This window comes from Carcharhinus amblyrhynchos, chromosome 4 (assembly GCF_965287045.1).
Source record: "Carcharhinus amblyrhynchos chromosome 4, sCarAmb.v2.hapA, whole genome shotgun sequence".
In the NCBI taxonomy this organism is placed as follows: Eukaryota; Metazoa; Chordata; class Chondrichthyes; order Carcharhiniformes; family Carcharhinidae; genus Carcharhinus; species Carcharhinus amblyrhynchos.
Window position 1 is genome coordinate 131628299 of NC_137327.1, and position 25061 is coordinate 131653359.

The 25061-nt window shown below is 42.9% G+C and overlaps 1 protein-coding gene across 3 annotated transcripts in view; it reads left to right on the plus strand.

Annotated features, from left to right (window-relative positions):
• The first annotated feature begins 1200 nt into the window (after nt 1–1200).
• Nucleotides 1201–25061, plus strand: part of LOC145342365 (beta-arrestin-1-like) — a 93671-nt gene continuing 69810 nt past the window's right edge. For 2 of the 3 annotated variants that reach the window (XM_080187886.1, XM_080187889.1), the window contains exons 1-2: nt 18136–18218; nt 23217–23250. In XM_080187886.1, coding sequence (XP_080044012.1) covers nt 23231–23250 — 20 coding nt within the window. In that variant the 5' untranslated portion in view covers nt 18136–18218; nt 23217–23230. Of the gene's footprint in view, nt 1279–18135; nt 18219–23216; nt 23251–25061 lie in introns of those variants that run through there. The other variant, XM_080187888.1, reaches the window with a different exon arrangement.

Below are 25061 nucleotides of genomic sequence, written 5' to 3' on the forward strand. Positions count from 1 at the left end.
TATCTATCCCTGGCATGAGCTCAATGGGTGGAATGTGTCATAGATTGTGAAGAAATGCCCTTATGGTTTAAGCACAGGTAAACTTTGGCCTGATACTGATTCAAACTTTTGGTAAAGAAATGTTGCCCAAGAGGAGAGATTTATTTTTAAAATACATCAACATCTACACTCAGCTGGTGAATCTAGATTTGTTTATTTGTCAAATAAAATTGCAGAATTCAATGGTCCATACCCAGGTACATCATTCCCCCAATTACAACTTACATTGCTCCTCTGAGGGCTGTCAAACAGTGTTGCGTATGTATTATTGCAATCCATCTGCTTCAGCATGCCTACTCAAGGCTAGAGCATATGGCGTTGACGATGGAGCAGCCAGTATTACTCGTCCCTGTATCACACATGGGCAACTTGACCAGTGACAGAAAGGGCTTGCATTTACCTAATGCATTTTGTGGCCTCAGAATATCCCAAAACACCTTACAGCTAATTAGAACTTTTGAAATGCTGTCATATAAGGAAGGCAGCAACCAATTCAGGAACAATGATGTGATCATGAACAGATAATCCGTTTTTATTTAGTAATGTTGATTCAGGGATAAATAATTACCAAGACACAGAGGAGAACTCCCCCGCTCTCTGTTAAAACACTATCATGGAATCTTTCACCATCACTTCATGTTGCCTTGGTTTAACGTCTCATTGGGTTTAATGCATCATCTGGAAGAGCAAACTCTAACAGTGCAGGCCAATAAATGGAACACATGTTCAATATGAAAGATGCAAGATCTTAAAGTGATTTATCCGCCCAGTAAAAATTTAACATGTGTTTTTAAATATATGTCCTTGTCCAGTTCAGGCAAAGGGCAATGTGTTCTCGATATTAATCTCTCTTTCTGCACTGTTACTGAAACCTTTCCAGGTTTCTCACACTTGTGTGACATAACTTTGCAATAGGGTAATGTGCTTGATTAACACCGGGGGATTGTCCTCAGTCATTTCGCAAAGTGCCAGGATAATCTCTGTATCTCCTCAGCCAGTTCAAAACTCGCCAGTGGCTCTGAAATAGGCAGTTATTTATAACACAAACTTTATCCAGTTAATAGATTAATCGGATTCGAACAAAAGAACTGTCGAGGCAAACTGTGCTGCTGAGTGGGAGGTCAAGAATATAAAGATGAGACTAAACGTGACAGTTGCGGACACACAAACGTTGGAATCATTACAGTCAGAATAAATCGACACGGCATTATCCACACCTGAAGTCAAATACGAGACAAGGTAATTCTGTATGATTTATATATGTATTTATTGAAACTGCATGTTGTTCTCCATACGAATCACTTTAGCAGCAAGTGGACCCATTACCTGTGGCTAATAGTGCTGCCTCAAAGCGCCGGGGACCCAGGTTCAATTCTGGCTTGGGTCACCATCTATGTGGAGTCTGCACATTCCTCCCGTGTCTGCACAGGTTTCCTCCAGCTGCTCCAGTTTCCTCCCACAGTCTGAAATTCTTGCTGGTTAGGTGCATTAGCCATGCTAAATTCTCCTTCGGTGTATCCAAACAGGCGCCAGAGCGTGGTGAATTGGGGATTTTCATAGTAACGTCATTGCGGTGTGAATGTAAGCCGACTTGTGATCCTAATAAGTAAATGTAAACCCTCCATGGAAGTAACAATTATGCTTGAACTCATCCCCTGCCTGTTATTTTCCCTCCTTGTTCTGGTCGGTCTCACAAAATCCTAGCTAACCATTTCAGCTCTGATAATAAGTCCCACTAAAATGATTAGCAGGGTATAAATTACAAAACCACAAAAGGTCATGAACGAAGCCCAGTTCATCATGCAAATCCACCTCCCATCCATTGACTCTGTCTACACTTACCGCTGCCTTGGAAAAGCAGCCAGTAAAATTAAGGACCCCACGCACCCCGGACCTTCTCTCTTCCATCGGGAAAAAGATACTGAAGTCTGTGGTCACATACCATAGGACTCAAGAACAGCTTCTTTCCTGCTGATGTCAAACTTTTGAATAAACCTAGTGTGCACTAAGTTGATCTTTCCCTACGCCGTAGCTATGACTGTAACACTGCATTCTGCACTCTCTCTTTTCCTTCTCTATGAACGGTGTGCTTTATCCATGTGGTGTGCGAGAAACATTACTTTTCACTGTTTGCTAATACATATGACAATAAGAAATCAAATCAAATTAGGTTTTGCTATGCCCATCATTGGCATAAATTGAAATTGGCAATGGGCAAATCTCTCTGCCAGCAGTTCACCCAAATAATTGAAAGGAGATCCGGGGCTCAATGGCGGGTAAGCTTCAAATCCTTGATGAGGACCATGCTCTGTGGACACTGCTGAGTAATGTACTCCAAATATGTTCATAATTTATTTCTTTATCCTGCCTTATTCTTTCCTTTAAGTGAAGGCTGATTTCCTTTATGTTTCCGAACCTTTTCAAATCAGATCTTGTGGTTTGTAATTTATTTCCAACATTGCCAACTGCTTCCATTTTCTGACAAAGACAGGATTCAAGTGTATGAGGCATGTATTCTTGTTACAGTTATCTGAGGCTGCTTCTTGTTGCCATAATGATTAGTGTGTATATATATATATATATTCTGCACAAGTACCAAACTTGGGTAACATCCAATTATGAAACTAACTCAAGACCATGGGGATAAACATAGGCAGATGATCAAAAACACTTGTGGTATACGATAGCTCCAGTCTGAATGGGACTAAAGGGAGAGATGGAGTGTGAAATCTAATCAGTCAACGTTCAATCATGTGAGCTGTAATATTGGATTGATATCTAAGGGGCTTTCATCCCAGATGACTTAAAAAAGCTCTCTAATGGAAAGTTGTACCCACCATAATCACTTCTTTCCAGAAGAAAGAAATTGTGAAATGATCACAATTACAGTCACAATTAATATATGAAAACAATACTACAGAAAAAAGGCCAGTTACAGATGTTCACTCATTATTTTATTGTAGTCTCAAATCAACTGCTCAATTCTAAATTAAAAATATGCTATTAGCATATATTAGGTAAAGTTATAAATCAAGTAGGTCAAACGCTTGGACACATTTCAAAGGCATTTGACTGCGCAAGTTAAAACATATAATTCAATCGTGACGTGGATCACTAAATAAGGATTAATTAATTCAGGTGCAATTCTGAGCTTCCAACTTGAAAAGAGCTTTATGCATTGGGGATAATTTTGAGAAAAACTGCAAAGATGGATTCCAGGATATTCGTTCGTGGGTGTCATTGGCTGACCAGTGTTTATTGCCCATCCCTAGTTGCCCTTTAACTGAGTGTCTTGCTAGACCACCTCAGAGAGCAGTTGAGAATCAACCACATTGCTGTGGTTCTGGGGTCACATGTAGGTCAGACCAGGTAAGGATGACCTTTTCCTAAAGGACATGAGTGAACCAGATGGGTTCTTCCTGAAGCTCAACAATGGTTTCATGGTCATCAGCAGATTTTTTGGTTCCAGATTGTTTTTTTCTTATTGAATTCAAATTCCACCATCTGCTGTGGTGGGATTCGAACTCAGGTCTCCAGAACATTAGCAGAGTTTCTGGATTAATAGTCAAGTGATAATACCACTACGCTATTGCCTCCCCATTATAATGGAAGACTCCTTGAATTGAACAAAGATCAGTACAGCATAGGAACAGGCTTCCGGCCCTGAAAGCCTGCGCCAATCATGATACCTGCTTAAGCTAAAACAGTATGCACTTACGGAGTCCATGTCCTTCCATTCCCATCCTATTCATGTATTTATCTAGTTGCCCCTTAAATGTTGTAACCTTCCATGCTCCCACCACCTCCCCGGGCACCGCGTTCCAGGCATTCACGACCCTCTATGTAAAAAACTTGCCTCGCCCATCTTCTCTGAACTTTTCTGCATGTACCTGAAACCCATGTCCCCTAGTACTTCACTTTTCTACCCTGAGAAAGAAAATCTGACTATCCACTCTGTCCATACTATTCATAATCTTGTAAACCTCCATCAGGTCACCCCTCAACCTCCATCATTCCAGTGAGAACAAACCGAGTTTATCCAATCTCTCCTCATAGTTAATACCCTCCAGACCAGGCAACATCCTGGTAAACCTCTTCTGTACCCTCTCTAAAGCATCCACATCCTACTTTTCTTTGCTCTTTGTTCGGTTCAAGGAGTCTTTCATCATAATAGGAAGGCGATAGTCTAGTGGTATGTTAGAGGCATAGAGGTTTACAAGATTATGAGTGGCATGGACAGAGTGGATAGTCAGATTTCCACCTAGTGCGGTGACCAGAATTTACACAATGAAGCCAATTTTACCATAAAGTTGCAGGCTCAAAAACTTGGTAAAGTCATATGCATGCATTTAAATTGACTTAATGAGCTGCACAACCTGCCTTATTGGCACTTTCCCCTTTATCACCGTGTTCGCTCATCCAGAATCAGTGCAAAACAGACATGCTCCACAAAAATCTGATTCAAGCGAACCAATTTTTGAAGAGATAAGCGCCAAGCGTCCGACAGCTCGGGGAGCGGAGGGGGTTCTGCTGCTACTCTGCCTGAGATTGGTTGGGGGAGGGGGGGGGGGGGTGGTGGTGGTGGTGGTGGTGGTGGGAGGGGCCCACAATCAGTCTAGGTAATGGCGAGATGGGACGTAAAGGGGGGGGTCAGTAATGTTGTGGGGGTGGGGCAATCTGTGTGGGGGCCAGGGGGAGGCATTATACTGCCCGGATGGATGTGGCAGGGGAGTTGCATTCTATTATCTTTTTTTCTGCGCATGAGCAGTTGGAAGCGCCAATCAGAGCTGCAGGGTTTCGGGCGTGTTAAGCCCCGCTCAAGGGTTGTGCAGCGTAATTCAGAATCGCTGATATTTTTGAAGGCAGAGTGTGTATGAGGTGCCTGAGTCAGATCTGAAACACTCCCAGTTTCAAGTCCGCCCAGCACTTAGAACCAAAGTGGTAAAATCGGGCCCAATATTCCAAATGATGCCTAACTAAGGTTTTGTACAGCTGCAGTATGACCTAAGAATTTTTATATTCAACAGCCTGACCAATGAAGGTAAGCATGCCATATGCCATACTTTTATCTACTTGTGTTGTCACTTTCAGTGATTGGTGGGCATGTACACCCAGATCTCCCTGCATGTCAATATTCCTAAAGATTCTACTACTTACTGTATAATTCCTACATGTAATGGATCTTCCAAATTGGGTCACCTCATACTTGTCCGGATTAAACTTCACCTGTCATTTCTCCACCCAAGTCTCCAACTGGTTTATGTCTTGTTGTATCCTTTGACAATTCTCTTCTCTATTCCGACTCTACCAATTTTTCTGTCATCTGTGAACTTACTAATCAGATCAGCCACATTTTCCTCCAAGTCATCTATATGTATTACAAACAACAAAGGTCCCAAAACTGATCCCTGTGGAACACTGCCAGTCATGTAGTGGAGATGCCAATGTTGGACTGGGGTAAGCGCAGTAAGAAGTCTCAGAACACCAGTTTAAAGTCCAACAGGTTTAGGCCTGGGTTGTGATTACACCGGTAGTCACAGCCTTCCATTCAAAAAAACATCCCTTTACTGCTACCCTCTGTCTTCTATGGCCAAGCCAGCCCTGTATCCATCTTGCCAGTTCTCCTCTGATCCCGTGTGACTTCATCTTTCGCACCAGTCTACTTTGAGGTACCTTGTCAAAGACTTTACTGAAGTCCATATGTACAATATCCACTGCATTTCCCTCAACTATCGTCTTCGTCACTTCTTCAAAAAAACTTGATCAAGTTAGATAATAGATAATAGAATGCAACTCCCCTGCCACATCCATCCAAGTTAGATAAAAGATAATAGAATGCAACTCCCCTGCCACATCCATCCGGGCAGTATAATGCCTCCCCCTGGCCCCCACACAGATTGCCCCACCCCCACAACATTCCCTTTACAAAACCATGCTGTCTATCATCGTTAAGTCCATTTCTTTTCATGTATAATTCCTATCGCTAAGAACCTTTTCCAATAATTTTCCTACCACAGATGTAAGGCTCACCATCCTCTAATTTCATGGATTATCCCTGCTGCCCTTCTAAAACAATGGAACAACATTGGCTGTCCTCTAGTCCTCTGGAGCTTAACCTGTAACCAATTAGGATACAAAAATTTCTGTCAAGGCCCCAGCAATTTCCACCCTTGCCTCCCTCTCTCTACTGGGGTAAATACCATCAGGCCCTGAGGACTTTTCTACTTTAATGCTTTTGAAGATGCCCAATATCTCCTCCTTTTTGACAATGACATGATCCAGAATATCTCCACAGCCTACCCTAGCACCTCATCCATCAAGTCCCTCTCTTTGGTGAATACTGAGGCAAGGTATTCATTTAATATCTCGCCTATTTCCTCTGAGTTCCATGCAAAGATTCCCTCCACTATCCTTGAGTGGACTAACCCTTTCCCAGCTACCCTATTGCTCTTTGCATATGTATAAAATGCCTTAGAAATTTCCTTAATCCTCTTTGCCAAGGACTTTTCATGACCTCTTTTAGCCCTCCTAACCCCTTCCTTAAGTTCCTCCCTACGTTTTTTGTATTCTTTAAGGGCTTCATCTGTCCTAAGCCTTCTAGACCTTACAAATGAACTAGGGGAAAGCAAGGTTGAAGGGGAAGTCGGATTCAGATGTTTTAAATCTTGTTTATCTTGAATAGATAAACAAGCTACTTAGCATAAAGCTAAAGCCATGTGTTCAGATTTGACAGCTCTCAGGCTAAACAGGAATTACATTAGTTTGCTTTGTGGCACAATGCCACTGAAGCAACTGTGAAAAAGATTCCCAGGAAATGGATTCGTTTCAAAATAACTGGTTAAATATTTGGTTTGGTGCAGCCTATAGCAGGTTTAGACAGAGCAAACCAAATACTCTGTGGGAAACAAATGCTCCTGTGCTACTGGGGACCAGGGTGATGGTGGTGCAGTGGATGGGACAGGCAGAGGGAGAATGCTATTGAATGTCAAAGAGTGATGTTTGGACTCTGTTGTTGGAAATGGTTATTGCCTGGCACTTCTGTGGTGGAAATGTTATTTACCACTTTCATTGGACAGAACATTGAATATTGGATGTCTTGTTGAAGTTGTACAAGACATTAGTAAGTCCACACTTGGAATACTGTGTACAGTTCTGGTCACTCTATTATAGAAAGGATATTATTAAGCTAGAAAAAGTGCAAGTAACAGTTACTAGGATGCTACCGGGACTTGATGGTTTGAAATATAAGGAGAGACTGGGATTTTTTTTTCTAGAGAGTGGCTTAAGGGTGATCTTATAGAAGTCTATAAAATAATGAGGGGCGCAGATCAGCTAGATAGTCAATATCTTTTCTCAAAGATAGGGGAGTCTAAAACTAGGAGACAAAGGTTTAAGCTGAGAGGGGAGAAGATACAAAAGGGTCCAGAGGGGCATTTTTTCACACCGAGAGGGGTGAGTGTCTGGCACAAGCTGCCAGGGATAGTAGTAGAGGTGAGTACAATTTTATCTTTTAAAAAGCATTGAGGCAGTTACATGGGTAAAATGGGTATAGAGGGATTTGGGCCAAATGCAGGCAACTGGGATTAACTTAGGGGTTTAAAAGAAAGGATGGCATGGACAAGTTGGGCCGAAGAACCTGTTTCCATGCTGTAAATCTCTATGACTCTATGATGCGTATCAGTCCACAATTAAATTTTGTGAAGCTCTTGCTGCTTCTGGGTATGGACTGCTTCAAGGTTGGATGAGCCATGAATGATATTGAACATCATGCTATCATCAGCAAACATCCCTATCTCTAATCTTACAGTGGAAGGAAGGTCATTAATTGATTGCCCATTAATTGATGTTATGGTTGGGCCTAGGATACAACACTGAGGAACTCTTGCAGCAATGCCCTGGAGCTGATGTGATGGTCTCCAACAACTATAACCGTCTTCCTTCGTGCTAGGCATGACTTCAACCAATGGAAAATTTCACCTCTGATCCCCATTGGCTTCAAATATGTCAGAACGTCTCAAGGCCACGCTTGGTCCAATGCTGCCTCGGTGTTGAGGTTGCTCACTCTAACTTCACATCTGAAATTCAGCTCTTTAATCTGGAGGACAGATGGTGAATATCAAATAGTTGAGGTGGAAATGGAGATAAAATCAGGTGACTACTTAAATACCATTCAACTGAGGGATTTCTGATTCGGAACACTTTGTCAGCAGATTAGAGCAGATTAGATCACTAAATCAGAAGTCAATTTTAAAAATAATTTATTGGTATGCAAAGGCTTTTTATCATGTTTAGATTGGGGCACCCATGCACAGCCTACCCCAGCAGTGGGATCCACCTCCCAGATTATTTTCAACCAAGTGCCAAAATATATGGCTGGAAAAGCCGGCAATGGCTACACATTGCTTTTCCCACCTGAGTTGGCACTTAGTCAATAAAATGGAAGACTTTGTCCAACATTTCTAACAATGTAGCATTCCCTTCTTAGTATCCTATCCTTCTTCACATTCCCTTCTTCATGTCCTATGGTTTTTATAGGTCTTCAGTAGGGGGTGAACTCAAGTTTCCTTGATTAAGAAAAAGACAGCTATCATTGAGCTAAGCTGACAAAATAAATGGAAAGATTCATATTTTGGAAATGAAGAGTAGTCTTCTGGTGTTTTCATGAAGACACAGTCAGAACTGGAACCTTCATCATGCCCCTGATCTTCCAATACCTGACTTGGGAAGACTTGATGTTGACATCACACCTTTGAGAGAGGCATGGATAAAAGAGCTGAAGTTAGAGTGAGTAACCTCAACACCAAGGCAGCATTGGACCAAGCGTGGCCTCCAGAAGTCCAGACATACTTGAAACCAATGGGAATCAGAGGAGAAATTCTCCATTGGTTGAAGTCATGCCTATCACAAAGGAAGATGGTTATAGTTGTTGGAGACCATCAAATCAGCTCCAGAATGTTGCTGCAAGAGTTCCTTAGTGTTGTATCCTCGACCCAACCACATTCAACTATTTCATTAATGACCTTCCTTCCATCGTCGGCTTAGAAGTAGGGCCGTTTGATAATGATTGCACTAAATTGTCAATATTGGATGAGCCATGAATTCAATATCATTCACGGCTCATCCAATATTGAATTAGCCCATACCCACATGCAGCAAGAAGTTCACAAAATTTAATCATGGGCTGATAAGTGATAAGTAACATTTCCACCACACAAGTGTCAGGCAATGACCATCTCCAACAAGTGAGTCCAAACATCGCCCCTCGACATTCAATGGCATTATTATAATTGAATCCCCATCAGCAGCATCCTAGAAGTTGCCCTTGATCAGAAACCCAACTGACCAACCACATAAATACTGTGGCTACCAGAGAAGATCAGAGGCTGGGAGCTCTGTGGAAAGTAACTCAGTTCCTGATTTCCCAAAGTTTGCCCACCACCTACAAGGTGTAAATCAGAAGTGTGATGGAATACTTTCTACTTGCCTGGATGAGTGCAACTACAAAAGCACTTGGGGACCTCAAAACCATCCAGGGCAAAGCAGCCAGCTTGACTGAAACTCCATCTATCCCCTTCAACATTTACGCCCTCCACCACTGACACACAATGGCAGCAGAGTTCACTACCTACAACTCATCAAGCCTCCTACTTCCAAAGCTGCTACATCGACCACCGAGAAGAACGTGGACAGCTGATGTGTGGGAACACCACCCAAGTTCCCCTCCAAGTCACACACCATTCTAACTTGTAACTCTATCGGTGTTCTTCCCTAATGCTATGTCAAAGTTCTGGAACTCCTTCCCCAATAACACTGTGAGCGTGGTGTGCCTACAACACATGGACTGCAGCAGCTCAAGAAGGCAGCTCAACACCGCCCTCTAATGAGTGTTTAGTTAGCGCTGCTGCCTCACAGCACCAGGGGCCTGAGTTCAATTCCTGGCTTGAGTGACTGCCTGTGTGGAGTTTATATATTCGCACCATGTCTGTGTGGGTTCCCTCCAGATGCTTTGGATTCCTCCCACAGTCCAAAAGACATGCTGGTTAAGTGCATTGGCCAGGCTAAATTCTCTCTCAATGTATCCAAACAGGTGCTGAAGTATAGTAGCTAGGAGATTTCCACAGTAACTTCATTGCAGTATTAACGTAAGACTACTTATGACACTAATAAATAAATTTTAAATGCTAGCCTAGCCAATGTTCTTACATCCATGGAATAACTTTTTAAAAAGTTTCCATTCTGCAAAGATCGACGTTTACTTAAATTAATTCAAAAATTTACCAACAATACAAATTGTTCACATCACCAGAATGTAATCACTCAAATATAGTAGATCTATGACTGCAAAATAACATATTGCTGCGAGATTTCTGAGTGCATTATCCTGTAATTATATTTCTATTGTTCCATATTCTATGACATTGCATTGTTATTTACTCTCATCATAGTTCTGACTCATGCCATGTGTAAATTCAGCCAACCTGACCCCAAAGAAATGCATACTCTTTCTAAAGGTGGGAAGCAACAAGATAGAAGATAAGATGAATTAAGTATTGGTTAAGTGACACTTTGTTTGTTTGATAAAAGCCTGTTGGTTGTAAGAAGAATCTATCAGAAAAGAAGACATGGGTGTGGGGGCCACAGCACAGATTTAGTAAAAGACACTCATGATTTCAACACATGTAGGGAAAACCCGACAAATGGGGCAGTTTGCCCCTGTTCTGGTAACTGTAAGTGCAGTGCATTATCATCCATCTGAAGCCTTATCTAGAATCATCAAATAGAATCCCTACAGTGCAGAAGGAGGTCGTTTGGCCCATCAAGTTTGCACTGACTACAATCCCACCCAGGCCCAATCCCCTTAACTCCACTTATTTACCCTACTAGTCCCCCTGACAATAAGGAGCAATTTAACATGGCCAATCATCCTGACTCACAGATCATTGGACTGTGGGATGAAAGCAGAGCACCCCAGAGGCTACCCATACAGACACAGGGAAAATGTGCAAACTCCACACAGACAGCCACTGAGGCCAGAATTGAACCCAGGTTCCCTGACACTGAGAGGCAGCAGTGCTAACCACTGTGCCACTCCAACTCTCTCAGCATTCTACCTCTTTACTCTGGGAATCACGATGATTCCCTGATGACCTTTGCTTTGTAAAGTCAGTGGAACTTATACTGAACCCCAGATAGACATTAGTGAATTTAGTTCACAATTCTATGTGGTTCGTATCCCATGAACTAAGGAACAGGAATAGGCCATTCAGCCCCTCGAGCCCCCTCCGCCACTCAACAAGATCATGGCTGATCTGTGGCCTAATTCCATCTACCTTCCCTAGGCCCATATCCCTTGATACCCCCTGCTCAATGAAAACTTGTCGATCTCAGTCTTAGAACAATGAACCAGTATCCACCACTGTATGAGGAAGGAAGCCCCAAACCTCTGTGTCTAGAAGTGTTTTCTCACATCTTTCCTGAACAGCTTGGTCCCAGTTTTTTAGATAATAGCCCCTGGTTCTAGAGTCTTCAACTTATTTGTCCTTATCCACTATGTCTTTCCTGCCCTATCGCTAACCTGCATTGTGTAAGTCAATGTAAGACATTTCTTGATCAAGTCATTTCATTAGCTCAGATGTTAAATGCTGTTTTAGTGTGTTTACAATAATCAGCTTGAAGGGTTTATTTCCATTAGCTGCTTAACAATAAACCTTTCAATGTTTACATCTCACTGTGGGCTCTCGGATAGAAATGTGCTGTGAACAGATTTATTTTCTTTTTTAAGAAGATTAACAGAATGCATTAAAACTGTTAGATGCCAAATGTAGCCAGATTTGCGCCATTTCCAAAGGGTTAAATCTTCAGCTTTTATTTTTAAACCCAGTGCTGTTAAAGTGCTAACCTGCTGTTGAAAGCATTTCCCTTGGTTGGCACGGTGGAAAAATAGATTGAAAGAAGAAAAAAATGCTTGCACTTATATAGCCTCAGCAAGTCTCCAAGCGTTTCACGGATATTCAAGTACTTTTGAGGTGTAGTCGCTGCTGTAACGTTGGCAGCAATTGGTGGCAAGGTAGGGAAGATGTCCATGGATCTGCCCACCAAGGAATTAATTGGGGTGGAGGTGGGAATGTGGTGGTGTCTCTACTTGCTCCCCAACCAATGAAATGCCACCCCTCACCGCCACCACCCCCCCGCACCCCACCAAAATGCCACCAGAATCTAAGGGGGCATTGGTGGCATCGTGGTAAACACAATGGGCTACTAATCCAGAACCAGCAGCTTAATGCCCTGGGCACCGGGGTTCTAGCCCCACAATGGCAGTGGGAGGAATGTGAGTTTAAAATCAATTAATAATCTAGAATGAACAGCTTGTCTCAGTAATCGGACCATGAAGCAATTGTTGTAAAAACCACCTGGCTAACTAATGAGGAAAACTGGCACATTTCATCATTCAAGGTGGCAAAACAGGTGGAAGGAGCAGTTAATAGAGCGTATAGTATTCTGGGTTTTATTAATAGGGGCATAGAGTACCAGAGCAAGAATCTTATGTTGAACATATAGGGTGGGATATGATGGCTTTGTTCTTCCCAAAACCGTAAAATCCCACCTGAGGTTAACGGCCCCCCACCCTCTCCGATTCCTGTAGTGGGTGGGGCAGTAAAATTCCGGCCATAGTTTTAACTTTTTTTAAGTTTTTATTTATTAGTGTCACAAGTAAGGCGTACACTAACAATATAATAAGTTGCTGAGAAAATCCCCTAGTCACCATACTCCGGCACCTGTTCAGATCCACTGAGGGAGAATTTAGCATGGCCAATGCACCTAACCAGCACGTCTTTGGACTGTGGGAGGAAACTGGAGCACCCGGAGGAAACCCACGCAGGCACGGGGAGAATGTGCAAACTCCACACAGACAGTGACCCAAACCAGGAACTGAACCCAGGTGCCTGAAGCTGTGAGGGAGCAGTGCTAACCACTGTGCCGCAATGCCACCCTCATATACAAGACACTAATTAGACCTCAGATGGAATATAGGGTAGGGTCCTCAGCCCATAATCGCTGTCAGCGGGAATGCTGGTAGGGATTAAATATCCGGTGAAACCCAGAGCGAAATTCGCAATTCCTGATTTTCACCGTCCCTCACCAGCGAGCTTGTCATATTCACACTCATATCTGGTCACTCTTGGCATTGTTCAAACACTCTTCGGACTGTGGAATTTTCAAAATGATGGTTGAAAAAAATTTAATGAGAAATTTGAGCAATTTTATAAACCAGTAACCAAATTGAGCCATCTCAGTTGAATAAAGCCTCACCAGGAAATAGCAACCGTTATGACACATTTAGCATTGAAAATATTTTTTACAGCACCACCTATCGAAATAACAAGTACTGCCAGTACTTGTAATGAATGTTCAATCCCCCAAATACCAATATAGGGACTGAGGGCAGGGGATAATTGCAACACAGCTTACATATGGCACGGTGGCACTGTGGTTAATACTGCAGACTCAGAGCATGAGGGACTTGGGTTCGATTCCTGGCTTGGGTCACTGTCTGTGTGGAGATTGCATGTTCTACTTGTATCTGCATTGGTTTCCTCTGAGTGTTCTGGTTACCTCCCACAGTCCAAACGTGTGCAGGTTAGGTGCATTGACCATGCTAAGTTTTCCCTCAGAGTACCCAAACAGGCGCCGGAGTGTGGCGACTGGGGGATTTTCACAGTAACTTCATTGCAGTGTGAATGTAAACCAACTTGTGAGTAATAAATAAACTTACACAATTCGTTCCCCATTTCAAAGTCACAGAATATATTTTGATATAAGCAAAGTTTAATATTTAAATGCATATTCTGAAATCACACCATGTTTTTGGCACAGTGGTTAGCACTGCTGTCTCACAGCACCAGGGATCTGAGTTCAATTCCTGGCTTGGGGAACTGTCTGCATGGAGTCTGCAAGTTCTCCCCGTGTCAGCGTGGGTTTCCTCTGGGTGTTCAGGCTTCCTCCCACAGTACAAAGATGTGTTTGGTTCATTGGCCATGCTAAATTGACCCTAGTGTCAAGGGGATTGTCAGGGTAAATGTATGGGGTTACAGGAACAGGGCCTAGGTGGGATTGTGCTCAGTACAGACTCAATGGGCCGAATGGAATTCTTCATAGCATGGAATCCTTCTATAATTGCTCCAGGTGCTCCAGTTTCCTCCCATAGTCCAAAAATGTGCAGGTTAGGTGGATTGGCCATGCCAAATTGCCTCTTAGTGTCCCAAGGTGTAGATTCACGGGATTAGCGAGATAAGTATATGGACTATGGAGATACAACCCAGGAAAGGTGTTCTGTTGGAGAGTTGATGCAGCCTCAATGGGCTGAATGGCCTCTTTCTACACAGTCAGGATTCCATGATTCAACAGTTTCATCAACAAATAAATGGGTTAGATTACACACCGAGGGTTGGTCCTCTGCACCTCAGTGTAAATGTCGGGCATGAACCCTGTTCCACTCAGCTCGCTGTCCCTGCTTTGAGCTTTTAGCTAATTTTTGTGGCCTTTGGTTATTATGAGGAAACGTTTTTACCCTCCCCTGGAGGAAGTCCCATCCCATGGGGCTGTTGGCCAATCAGAAATACATTTGGGATCGGCCTTGGCAAGGGTGGTGTTGGGCGTGTTGGGAAGATGAGAGGTGGTGGGGGGGGGGAGGGAAGTGTGGGGGTGGGGGGAACGGCAGTAGACGCGGTGAGGGTTGTAGGTGGGGTTAGGTGTTGGGGGGGGGTGCTTCCAATTCATGGGGGACCCACAAAAGGCAGAAAATCACCCCTGACCCCAATTCCTCAGTGACCACAGGGACAAACCTGCCAGGCTGAATACTTAATCTAAGGGCTAGAGGGGGACCTCGAAGTGGGCATTAATTGCCCATTTAATGTCCTTATATGGACCATAGGTAAACAGCCCATCAATGCCTTTGCCACAACATGTAAAACCGAGGTGGTGCAGGGTAGGCAGGTTAGCAGCAAACACATCTCCAGTGCTACTGTGCCCTATTACAGTTTCACCCACCTGTCTCCCTGTTTTTGTGTGGCCTGTAAAATCTAGTCCAACATGTCTGTAACTAAAGCCTCAAATTTAATAATAGCGACATCTCACAACAAAGTGAGCACAACCCTATATATAACAAAGCTGGATCTCACAAGTACCTGTTGCAGCAAACACCAGTACACAGCTGATTACTGAAGAAGGAATTTAAAATTATTTATTAGTGTCACAAGCTGAAGCTTACATGAAGCTACTGTGAAAATCCCCTTGTCGCCACACTCCAGCAGCTGTTCGGATACACTGAGGGAGAACTTAGCATGGCCAATGCAATGGAACCAGTACATCTTTCGGAATGTGGGAGTACCTGGAGGAAATCCATGCAGACACGGAGAGGACCTGCAGACTCCGCACAGACAGTGACCCAAGTCGGGAATTGAACCCGGGTCCCTGGCGCTGTGAAGCAGCAGTGTTAACCACTGTGCCACTGTGTCATCCCGGAAGATGTCATTGGACTAGTTAGGTATGAAGAACATTGGCAAATGGAGTTCAATCCAGAGAAGTGTAATGTAACGCATTTGGGAAAGCTAACTGTCCAAGAAAATGCACAATAAATGTTCGGAGTGTGGAAGAACAGAGGGGCCTCGGAGTGCATGTCCACACTTTGTGAAGTGGATGAACAGACAGATAATGTGGTCAAGAAACATACAATTTATTTTCTTTGATAGGGAAACGTAAACTTAGGAGTAGGAGAGGATCATTCAGTCCATCAAGCCTGCTCTACTATTTAGTGAGATGAGGGTTGATGTCATTGTGCTCATAGCTTTATTTTCCTTACTGCCACCCCCTCTCTCCCCAGTAACCTTTGACTCCTTTGCCTAACAAAACTCTGTCTAACCCTGCCTGAAACAAGTTCAGTGATCTGGCCTCCACTACTTTCTGGGGAAGAGAATTCCACACACTGACAAACAGCCTTTTGATAAATAAAGTTTCTCCTCGCCATCTAGCTCACTAATGTCCTTTGAGGTAGGAAATTTACCTGGTCTGGCCTACATGTGACTCCAGGACCGCAACAATGTGGGTTGACTCTCAAATGACCCTCTGGAATGGTTGAGCAAGTCTTTCACCTCAAGGGCAATTGGGGATGGACAACAAATGTTGGCCCAGTCAGTGACACCCACATCCCCCGAAAAATCTTAAACAAGGGGAAAACATCCTCCGGTTATCCACCCTACCAAGTCTTATATGTTTCCAGGAGATCACCTCGCAGTAATTAGCCAAAACATAAGAACATTAAATTTTATGCTGCAAGTGTATAAAATACTAGCGTAGGAAAAAAGTGATTGCATGAAAGATGGTACAGAGGGATTTACGATGATATTACCTAGACTGAAGAATTTTGGTCACGATGAAAAGTTGGACAGGTTAAGTTTGTTTTCTTTGAAATGGAGGGGGCTAATTGAAGTGTAGAAACTTACGAGAGCCCAAGATTGAGCAGATTGGTGGTCCCCCCACCTCCCTCCGCACATCCGGTTGAAGAATCCCTAACTAGCGTACTTCGATTTAGGATAAGAAGCAGGAGGTTGAGAGAGGATTAAAAGAAGTGTTTTCACCAGGAAGGTTGTGGGACTCTGGAACTCACTGCCTGAAAGAGTGATAGAAGCAGAACCCTCCTATTTGGATATGCTGTAACCCACAAGGCTACATACCAGGAGCTGGAAAGTGGAATCAAACTGGATGGCTATTTGTCAATAGGTGGTAACATGTAGGGCTGAATGGCCTCCTTCTGTGCTGTAAAGTTCTATGATCCTACAAAAAAAATCAGAAAAGTCATGGCTCGTGGCATAGTGGTTGGCACTGCTGCCTCACAGTGGCACTGTTGTTAGCATTATTGCCTTATGGTGCTAGGGACCCAGGTTCAAATCTGCCATGGGTGACTGTCTGGATGAAGTCTGCATGTTCTCCCCATGTCTGCATGGGTTTCCCCCAGGAGCTCCACTTTCCTCCCACAGTCCAAAGATGTGCGGGTTAGGTTGATTGGCCATGCTAAAGTTGCCCCTTAGTGTTAAGGAGACTAGTAGGGTAAGTACGTGGAGTTACGGGATAGGGTCTGGGTAGGGTTGTTGGTTGGTGCAGACACAGTGGGCTCCTGCTGCACTGTCAGGATTTGATGATTCTACTCCACAAACACTAATCTCAAGGTAACTTCTCAATCAGTCCACTCAACAGCCATCACAGACCCAATGACCAGTACGGTCTGCTGTGGCATTCATTCAGAGCTCACCAGGTCCAAATTTAAAAGTTGATTGAATTCCCACGTAAGATGGAATAACCATCATATTCACACGCACCCAGCCTGCCGAAACCATTCACAAATGGAGCAATGAAATGATAATATAAGGGAAATGGGAAAAATGATTGCTCAAGGAGGAAAACCACCCACCACGTGCATGTATCAATGTAAAGCCACGCAAGTGACCTACTTCTGTCAAGTTAGATGCAGCCAGTTCCATTATTGAATCATAACAAAACGCCGTCCAGCTTGGAAACACTATGAATAGACACAGCAGCACAATCAATGCTGCACAGGAAAACATGTAACTCATTTTGCAAAACATGTCACCAAGAATAGTTTTAGAACCCATTTCCCCATCAAACAGTAATCGCCGGGCTCAACCTGCTGAACAGGATTAACTGTACCTGCCAGACACACCGTGCCAACCATAAACATAACTTTCCACAATATGTGTCCAACATAGTTCACTCACCCTGAATTAGCATACTAAGTTATCTCGTCAAAATAAATGTAGATGTTTACATTTTTACAAACGTATATAGAATACCTGCAGTACAGGAGGCCATTCAGCCCGTCGAGTCTGCACCAACCACATAACACCCTGACCCTATTCCTGTAATCCCACACATTTACCCTTCTAACCCCGCTGACACTAGGATCAATTTGCCATGGCCAATCAACCTAACCCGCACATCTTTGGACTGTGGGAGGAAACCAGAGCACCCGGAAGAAACCAGCACAGACACAGGAAGGAAGTGCAAACTTCACACAGACAGAGACCGGAATTGAACCTGGGTCCCTGGCCTGTGAGGAGTGGTGCTAACCACTGGACCACTGTGCTGCCCACACGAAAGGTAAAACGGTAAGTTCAAACACAAATAAAAACATTTTCTTTCAGCAGTCCCTTTATAGGGAAGTTTGTGGCACATTGGGTGGTTCTACTGCCTCTGAGCCACAATGTGTAGGTTTGAGTTCCACTGACCCTAACCCCTTTGGAGCCTTTCCACTCTCTTCACTTGAGTTTAAAAAAGCCACTTCCTGTGGACAGTTTTTTTTAATTTGATTTTTGATTTGATTTCATTTATTACTGTCACATGTATTAACATACAGTGAAAAGTATTGTTTCTTGCACACGATACAGGCAAAGCATACCGTTCATAGAGAAGGAAACTCACTTTAAAATGTCCAGCTCTCCAGCAGCCTGAGCAGTGTTAACCTAAAGATTTCTATTCAAACTCTTGGCTGACAAAAAGCTTCGATTTTATAGTCCATTGGATTAAACTGCATCATCTTGAGCAGTTGTGGGTGTTACCTCCACGTGTAAACCCTTCCCTTTTCATAAGATGTAATAAGAACATAAGAACATAAGAAATAGGAGCAGGAGTAGGCCATCTAGCCCTTCGAGCCTGCCCCGCCATTCAATAAGATCATGGCTGATCTGTCGTGGCTCAGTTCCACATTCCCGCCCTCTCCCCATAACCCTTAATCCCCTCTCTTATCAAAAACCCATCAACCCGCGTCTTAAAAATATTTAGCGAGGTAGCCTCCACCACTTCAACGGGCAGAGAATTCCAGAGATTCACCACCCTTTGAGTGAAGAAGTTCCTCCTCAACTCCGTTCTAAACCGCCCCAGTGCTCCTTCCACTCACATTATCAGCCACTTCAGGTCTTGAACAGCAGGTTAGGTGTAAGGATTCGCATTCTAATCAGTAATCTCTAAACTGTCTGTGCTTTATATGCTCTGTCTGAGGCCAGAACTCTCCATTCACCTGACGAAGGGACTAACCCGAAAGCTTGTGAGTATATTATCAAATAAATAGAACATAAGAACATAAGAAATAGGAGCAGGAGTAGGCCATCTGGCCCTTCGAGCCTGCCCCACCATTCAATAAGATCATGGCTGATCTGTCGTGGCTCAGTTCCACTTTCCCGCCCTCTCCCCATAACCCTTAATCCCCTCTCTTATCAAAAACCCATCAACCCGCTTCTTAAAAATATTTAGCGAGGCAGCCTCCACCACTTCAACGGGCAGAGAATTCCAGAGATTCACCACCCTTTGAGTGAAGAAGTTCCTCCTCAACTCCGTTCTAAACCGCCCCCCCTTTATCTTGAGGCTGTGCCCCCTAGTCCTACTGTCTTTTTTTGGTATGCTTTGCCTGTATACCGATACATGTGACAATAGTAAATCAAATCAAGTATCAGTCTACTTAACCTTCTCTGAACTGTTTGTGATGCATTTACTCCTTAAATAAGGAGACCAATACTGCACACAATACTCCAGACATGATCTACCCAGTGCCTGTAGAACTGAAGCTTGATCTCTATACTTTTGTAATCAATTTCCCTCACAGGAAACAATAGCGCTCTTTTGTGAGTCATTGGTTCTAGATGACACAGAGTATCTCCTTGAATCATTATCAATTAATTTAAAGTAATTCATCAACTTAACGGGAATATTGCGCATCACTTTTACAAGCTTAGACTTTTGCTGAACTGAAAGAAAGGGAAATATTTTGACCTTTTGATGACCCAACCATGGACAAAGAATTTGAATATAACATATCATACCTGTTATTGATTATTACTTAATTGTCAAGGATTGCTATATTATGTGAACATTGTGACTGTTTATTTGATCAATAAATCTTTCTAATGCTGACCTGAACTGACTGTTACTTGTTCCTTATTCTCACAACCCGTGTTCTATAAAAAAGTGTTCCAATCTTAAAAACTTTACAGAATGTTCAGCTCCGAATTCTTTGTCCATGGTTAGGCCATCAAAAGGTCAAAATATTTTTCTTTCTTTCAGTTCAGCGAAAGTTGAAGCTTGTAAAAGTGATGTGCAATATTCCTGTTAAGTTGATGAATGACTTTAAATTAATTCATAATGATTCGAGTTGGTACTCTGTACCATCTAGAACCAATAACTCACAAAAGAGCACTGTGAGGGAAATTGATTCCAAAAGTACGGAGATCAAGCTCCATTTCTACAGGCACTGGGTAGATCATGTCTGGAGTATTGTGTGCAGTATTGGTCTCCTTATTTAAGGAGTAAATGTGTTGGAAACAGTTCAAGAAGGTTTAGTAGACCGATATTTGATTTGATTTATTATTGTCACATGTATCGGTATACAGTGAAAAGTATTGTTTCTTGTGCACTATACTGAAAAAGTATACTGTTCATAGAGAAGGAAAGGAGAGGGTGCAGAATGTAGTGTTACAAGTCATCGCTAGGGCGAAGAGAAAGATCAACTCAATATACGATAGGTCCATTCAAAAATCTGATGGCAGCAAGGAAGAAGCTGTTCTGGAGTTAGTTTCTCTTGCTTTTACTGCTTGCCATTGCCATATGATTTGATTTAATTGATTATCGTTACATGTACTGGAAAACACTGAAAAATATTGTTTCCATTCATAGAGCACATAGGGGAGAAAGAAAGGAGAGAGTGCAGAATATAGTGTTACAGTCATTTCTAGTGTGTGGAGAAAGATCAACTTAATATATGGTAGGTCCATTTGAAGGCCTGATGACAACAGGGAAGAAGCTGTTCTTGAGAACATGATCTCACAATTTTGTATTTTTTTCCCGATGAAAGAAGGTGGAAGAGATTAGTTACTAGTGGTGTACCACAGGGATCTGTTTTGGGGCCACTGCTTTTTGTCATTTTTATAAATGACCTAGATGAGGGGACATAGCTTTAAATTGAGGGGTGATAATTAGAGGACGGATGTCAGAGGTAGGTTCTTTACTCAGAGGGTAGTAAGGGCGTGGAATGCCCTGCCTGCAGCAGTTGTAGACTCGCCAACTTTAAGGGCGTTTAAATGGTCAGTGGATAGGCATATGGATAATATTGGAATAGTCTAGGTTAGAGGGTCATTAGATTGGTTCCACTGGTCGGCGCAACATCGAGGGCCGAAGGGCCTGTACTGCGCTGTAATGTTCTATGTTCCAGAATGTCCATGGTGCACAGGGTTCTTGACTTTGCTGGTTGCTTTTCTGAGGAAGCAGAAAGTGTAGACAGCATCAGTGGATGGGAGGCTGGTTTGCACGATGGGCTGGGCTTCGTTCACGACTTTTGCAGTCTTGGTGAGAGCAGGGGACATACCAAGCCGTAATAGTTTCAGAAAGGATGCTTTCTGTGATGCATTTGTAAAAGTTGGTGAGAGTCGAACAGGAATGGGTGGCTTGTCTTACGAGTCATGGAGTTTTGCAGCACAGAAAGAGGCCTTTTGGTCCAACATGTCTACGCTGTCCATCAAGCACTTATCTGTTCTAATCACATCTTCCAACAGTTGCCCCGTAGCCTAGTATGCTATGGCATTTCAAGTGCTCATCTAAATGCTTCTTAAATGTTATGAAGGTTCCAACCTCACCATCCTTTCAGGCAGTGAGTTCCAGATTCTGACTACCATCTGGGTGAAGAAGTCTTTCCTTAAATCCACCCTAAATTTCCTGCCCCTTTTCTTAAATCTACACCTTTGTTTATTGACAAAGGGGAAGAGTTTCTCCCCACCTTTGTCCTTCATTACCTCAAACAGGTTCCTTTCCAGCCGTCACTGCTCAAAGGAAAACAACACCAACCTAACCAACCTCTCCTCACAGCTGAAGAAAAGGTTGGACAGGTTGAGCTCGTAATCAATGGAGTTTCGAAGGATAAGAGGTGACTTGATTGAAATGTATAAGACCTGAGGGGTCTTGGCAGTGTGGATGTGTAGTGGGTGTTTCCTCTTGTGGGGGGACATAGAACTAAGGGTCACTATTTAAAAATAAAGGGTCGTTCATTTAAGTTGAAGATAAAGAGAAATGTTTTCTCTTCGAAGTTTATGACTCCTCGGAACTCTCTTCCTCAAAAATGGAAGCAGAGACTTTAAATATTTTTAAGGCAGAGCTATATAGATTCTTGATTAACAAGGAGATAACAGGTTATCAGGGATAGGCTGGAATGTGGGGTTGAGGCTCGAGAGGCTGAGTGGCCAACTTCTGCTCCTAATTTATATGTTTGTAATGTGTGATGAATCCTTCTTTTAAAATATAAACCATCCGTTTGCCCTTTTGCAGAGAAATTTGATACTTTATGAAGCCCTTTTAAGTCTTTATTTGTTCGCGACAAGTTCAAAAACTCGAAGGCATATTATGAAGTTAGCCTAGACCCCAACTATTTATGATTTTGGTTTTTCACTCCAGCGTGATTATATTGACTTACCTGGAAGCTTTTATCAAAACTAACTTTATTTTTAACAACACATTTTAAATATAATGAATGAATTAGCTTACTTTGAACAATTGAGACACTAAACATAACAAGATACAATTCTTAACTGCTAGTCTATCGCTATTCGTTCCAATTTGAGCAATACCAATTTCAGTAAACTCAAAATCAGTTAGAAAATATGTAGCTTATATGGTTTTTACTTGGTGCCAGTCCTTCAGCTTTTGAACACCCCTGGACAGAGATATAGGGAGGCACCTGTCTTCTGACTCTCAGACAACGGCCTCCAGAGAAAGACCTGTCTTTAAGCAACAGTATTCTGACCCCAAAACTCTTTGCGTCTGCCAGCAGGCATATTTTAAGGATTTACAGGCTGATAACCAAACTGTTTGGCTAAGTTGTGAACATACCTTTCGTGGCCATCAAGTCCTGAGCTCAGAGCTTCTGGTGTAGATGCAGGAATGCTACCCACTGCACCACAGGATATTCTCACTGAGGTGCACCTGAGGTACTAATGTGAAAGTAGACACCCAGTGAAAACATCATTGTTAATGCTGTAGAGACTTGCTAGTGTTTATCTACTTGTAATTCTTTATTAGTACTATTGCCCACATTAATTGTGTGTTATGAATATTATTCTCTTTTACAGAACATCAAATCAGCATGGCTCAGAAACCAGGCCAGTGAGTAGGAATTCTCTTACTTTGAAAATTGTCTTGAGACTTCACCTTCTTAAGTTTAAGTTTATTTATTAAGTTCATTTATTAGTGTCACAAGTAGGCTTACATTAACACTGCAACAAAGTTAATGTGAAAATTCCCCAGTCGCCACACTCAGGTGCCTGTTCGGGTATAGTGAGAGAGAATTTAACATGGCCAATGCACCTAACCAGCACGTCTTTCAGATTTAACATCATGGTTTAGTATGTTGACACCAATACATGTTTTCTACACGTCTGCCTGGATTTCTTCTGGGTGCTCCAGTTTCCTCCCACAGTCCAAAGATGTGCTGGTTAGGTTGATTGGCCATGGTAAATTGCCCCTTAGTGTCAGAGGGACGAGCAGGGTACATGGGTGAGGTTAAGGGGATAGGGCCTGGGTGGGATTATGGTCAGTGCCATCAATGGGCCATTTGGCCTCTTTCTGCACTGTAGGGGTTCTATGAATACAGAACAACAAACTGATGGCATTTCCCCCTCATCAATTCTTGTTCTCACCTGATAACTATGACATCACCCCTGCTGTTTTTGACAAAGGGATTGAACTACTCAAATGAGGACCAGCAGTTAAAATGATATTGATTATAGAGCTTCTGACATTCTCCTTCCTCCCCTCCCAAGACACCACCTATCCCAAGTTAAAATTGGCACTGACAAGCCAAATTCCTCTCAGCAATTCACCAAATTGTATACAATGGCATATGCTGACTCCCGCAAGGGTGCCCTCCACAGTGGCATAATGGCACAACACATTTCAGCTGTTTTTAGCATCAGTTCTGGATATACCATTCTAATGGGGGGCATCCAGCAACTATATCCTTTTGTTCTATGGACCAGCAATACACAGAATCACAGAATTTTACAGCAGAGAAGAAGCCCTCTTGGCCCATCATGTTGGCACTGTATCTCTGAATAAATAATTCACTTAAGGTCATTTTCCAGCCTTCTCCCCATAATCCTGCAGATTTTTCCATTTTAGATAACAGGCTAATTCCCTTTTCAACACTTGAAGTGAATCTGCCTTTACCACATGCTCAGGCACTACATTCCAGACTTTAACCACTCGCTGCATGGAAAAACTTCATTTTCTCATTTCACTATTGCTTCTTTTGCTCATTACTTTAGATCAACACCCCGTCATTCTCAATTCTTCCACCAAGGACAACAGTTTCTCCAAACCCCCTCATGATTTTGAATCTCCCTGTCAAATTCTCTCTCCGCCTTTGTTTCTTCAAGGAAACAGCTCGAATTTCTCCAATCCATCTTCCTGCCTGAAGTTCCTCACCCCTGGAACCATTCTCATGAACCTGGGTGGCACGGTGGCACTGCTGTCCCACAGTGCCAGAAACCTGGGTTCAATTCCACCCTCAGATCATTGTCTGCGCAGACTCTGCATGTTCTCCTCGTGTCTGCATGAGTTTCTTCCAAGTGCTTCAGTTTTCTCCCGCAGTCCAAAGATGTGAAGGTTAGTTCAATTAGCCATGATGGTGTGTCTAAAGTCCAGAAGCAAATTCTACTTATGTATTCTTTCACAGAGGTCAGTAGGTTGAAAATTGACTTCTCCAGTGGAGCTAACCTCCACGATGAGATAGGTGCACAGAAATAAATTACTCTTGGAGATGATGGTACAGAAGTTCAAAGGTTCATGTAGAAACAGTGTCAATGAGGGCCAGGCATTTAAACATGGGAACAACTTATTTTGTGTGCAGCTGCTTGATGGATGAAAAGATGAACAGACAGAGTTTTGCAACTGAGGCAGTATGACAGGTCCCACCA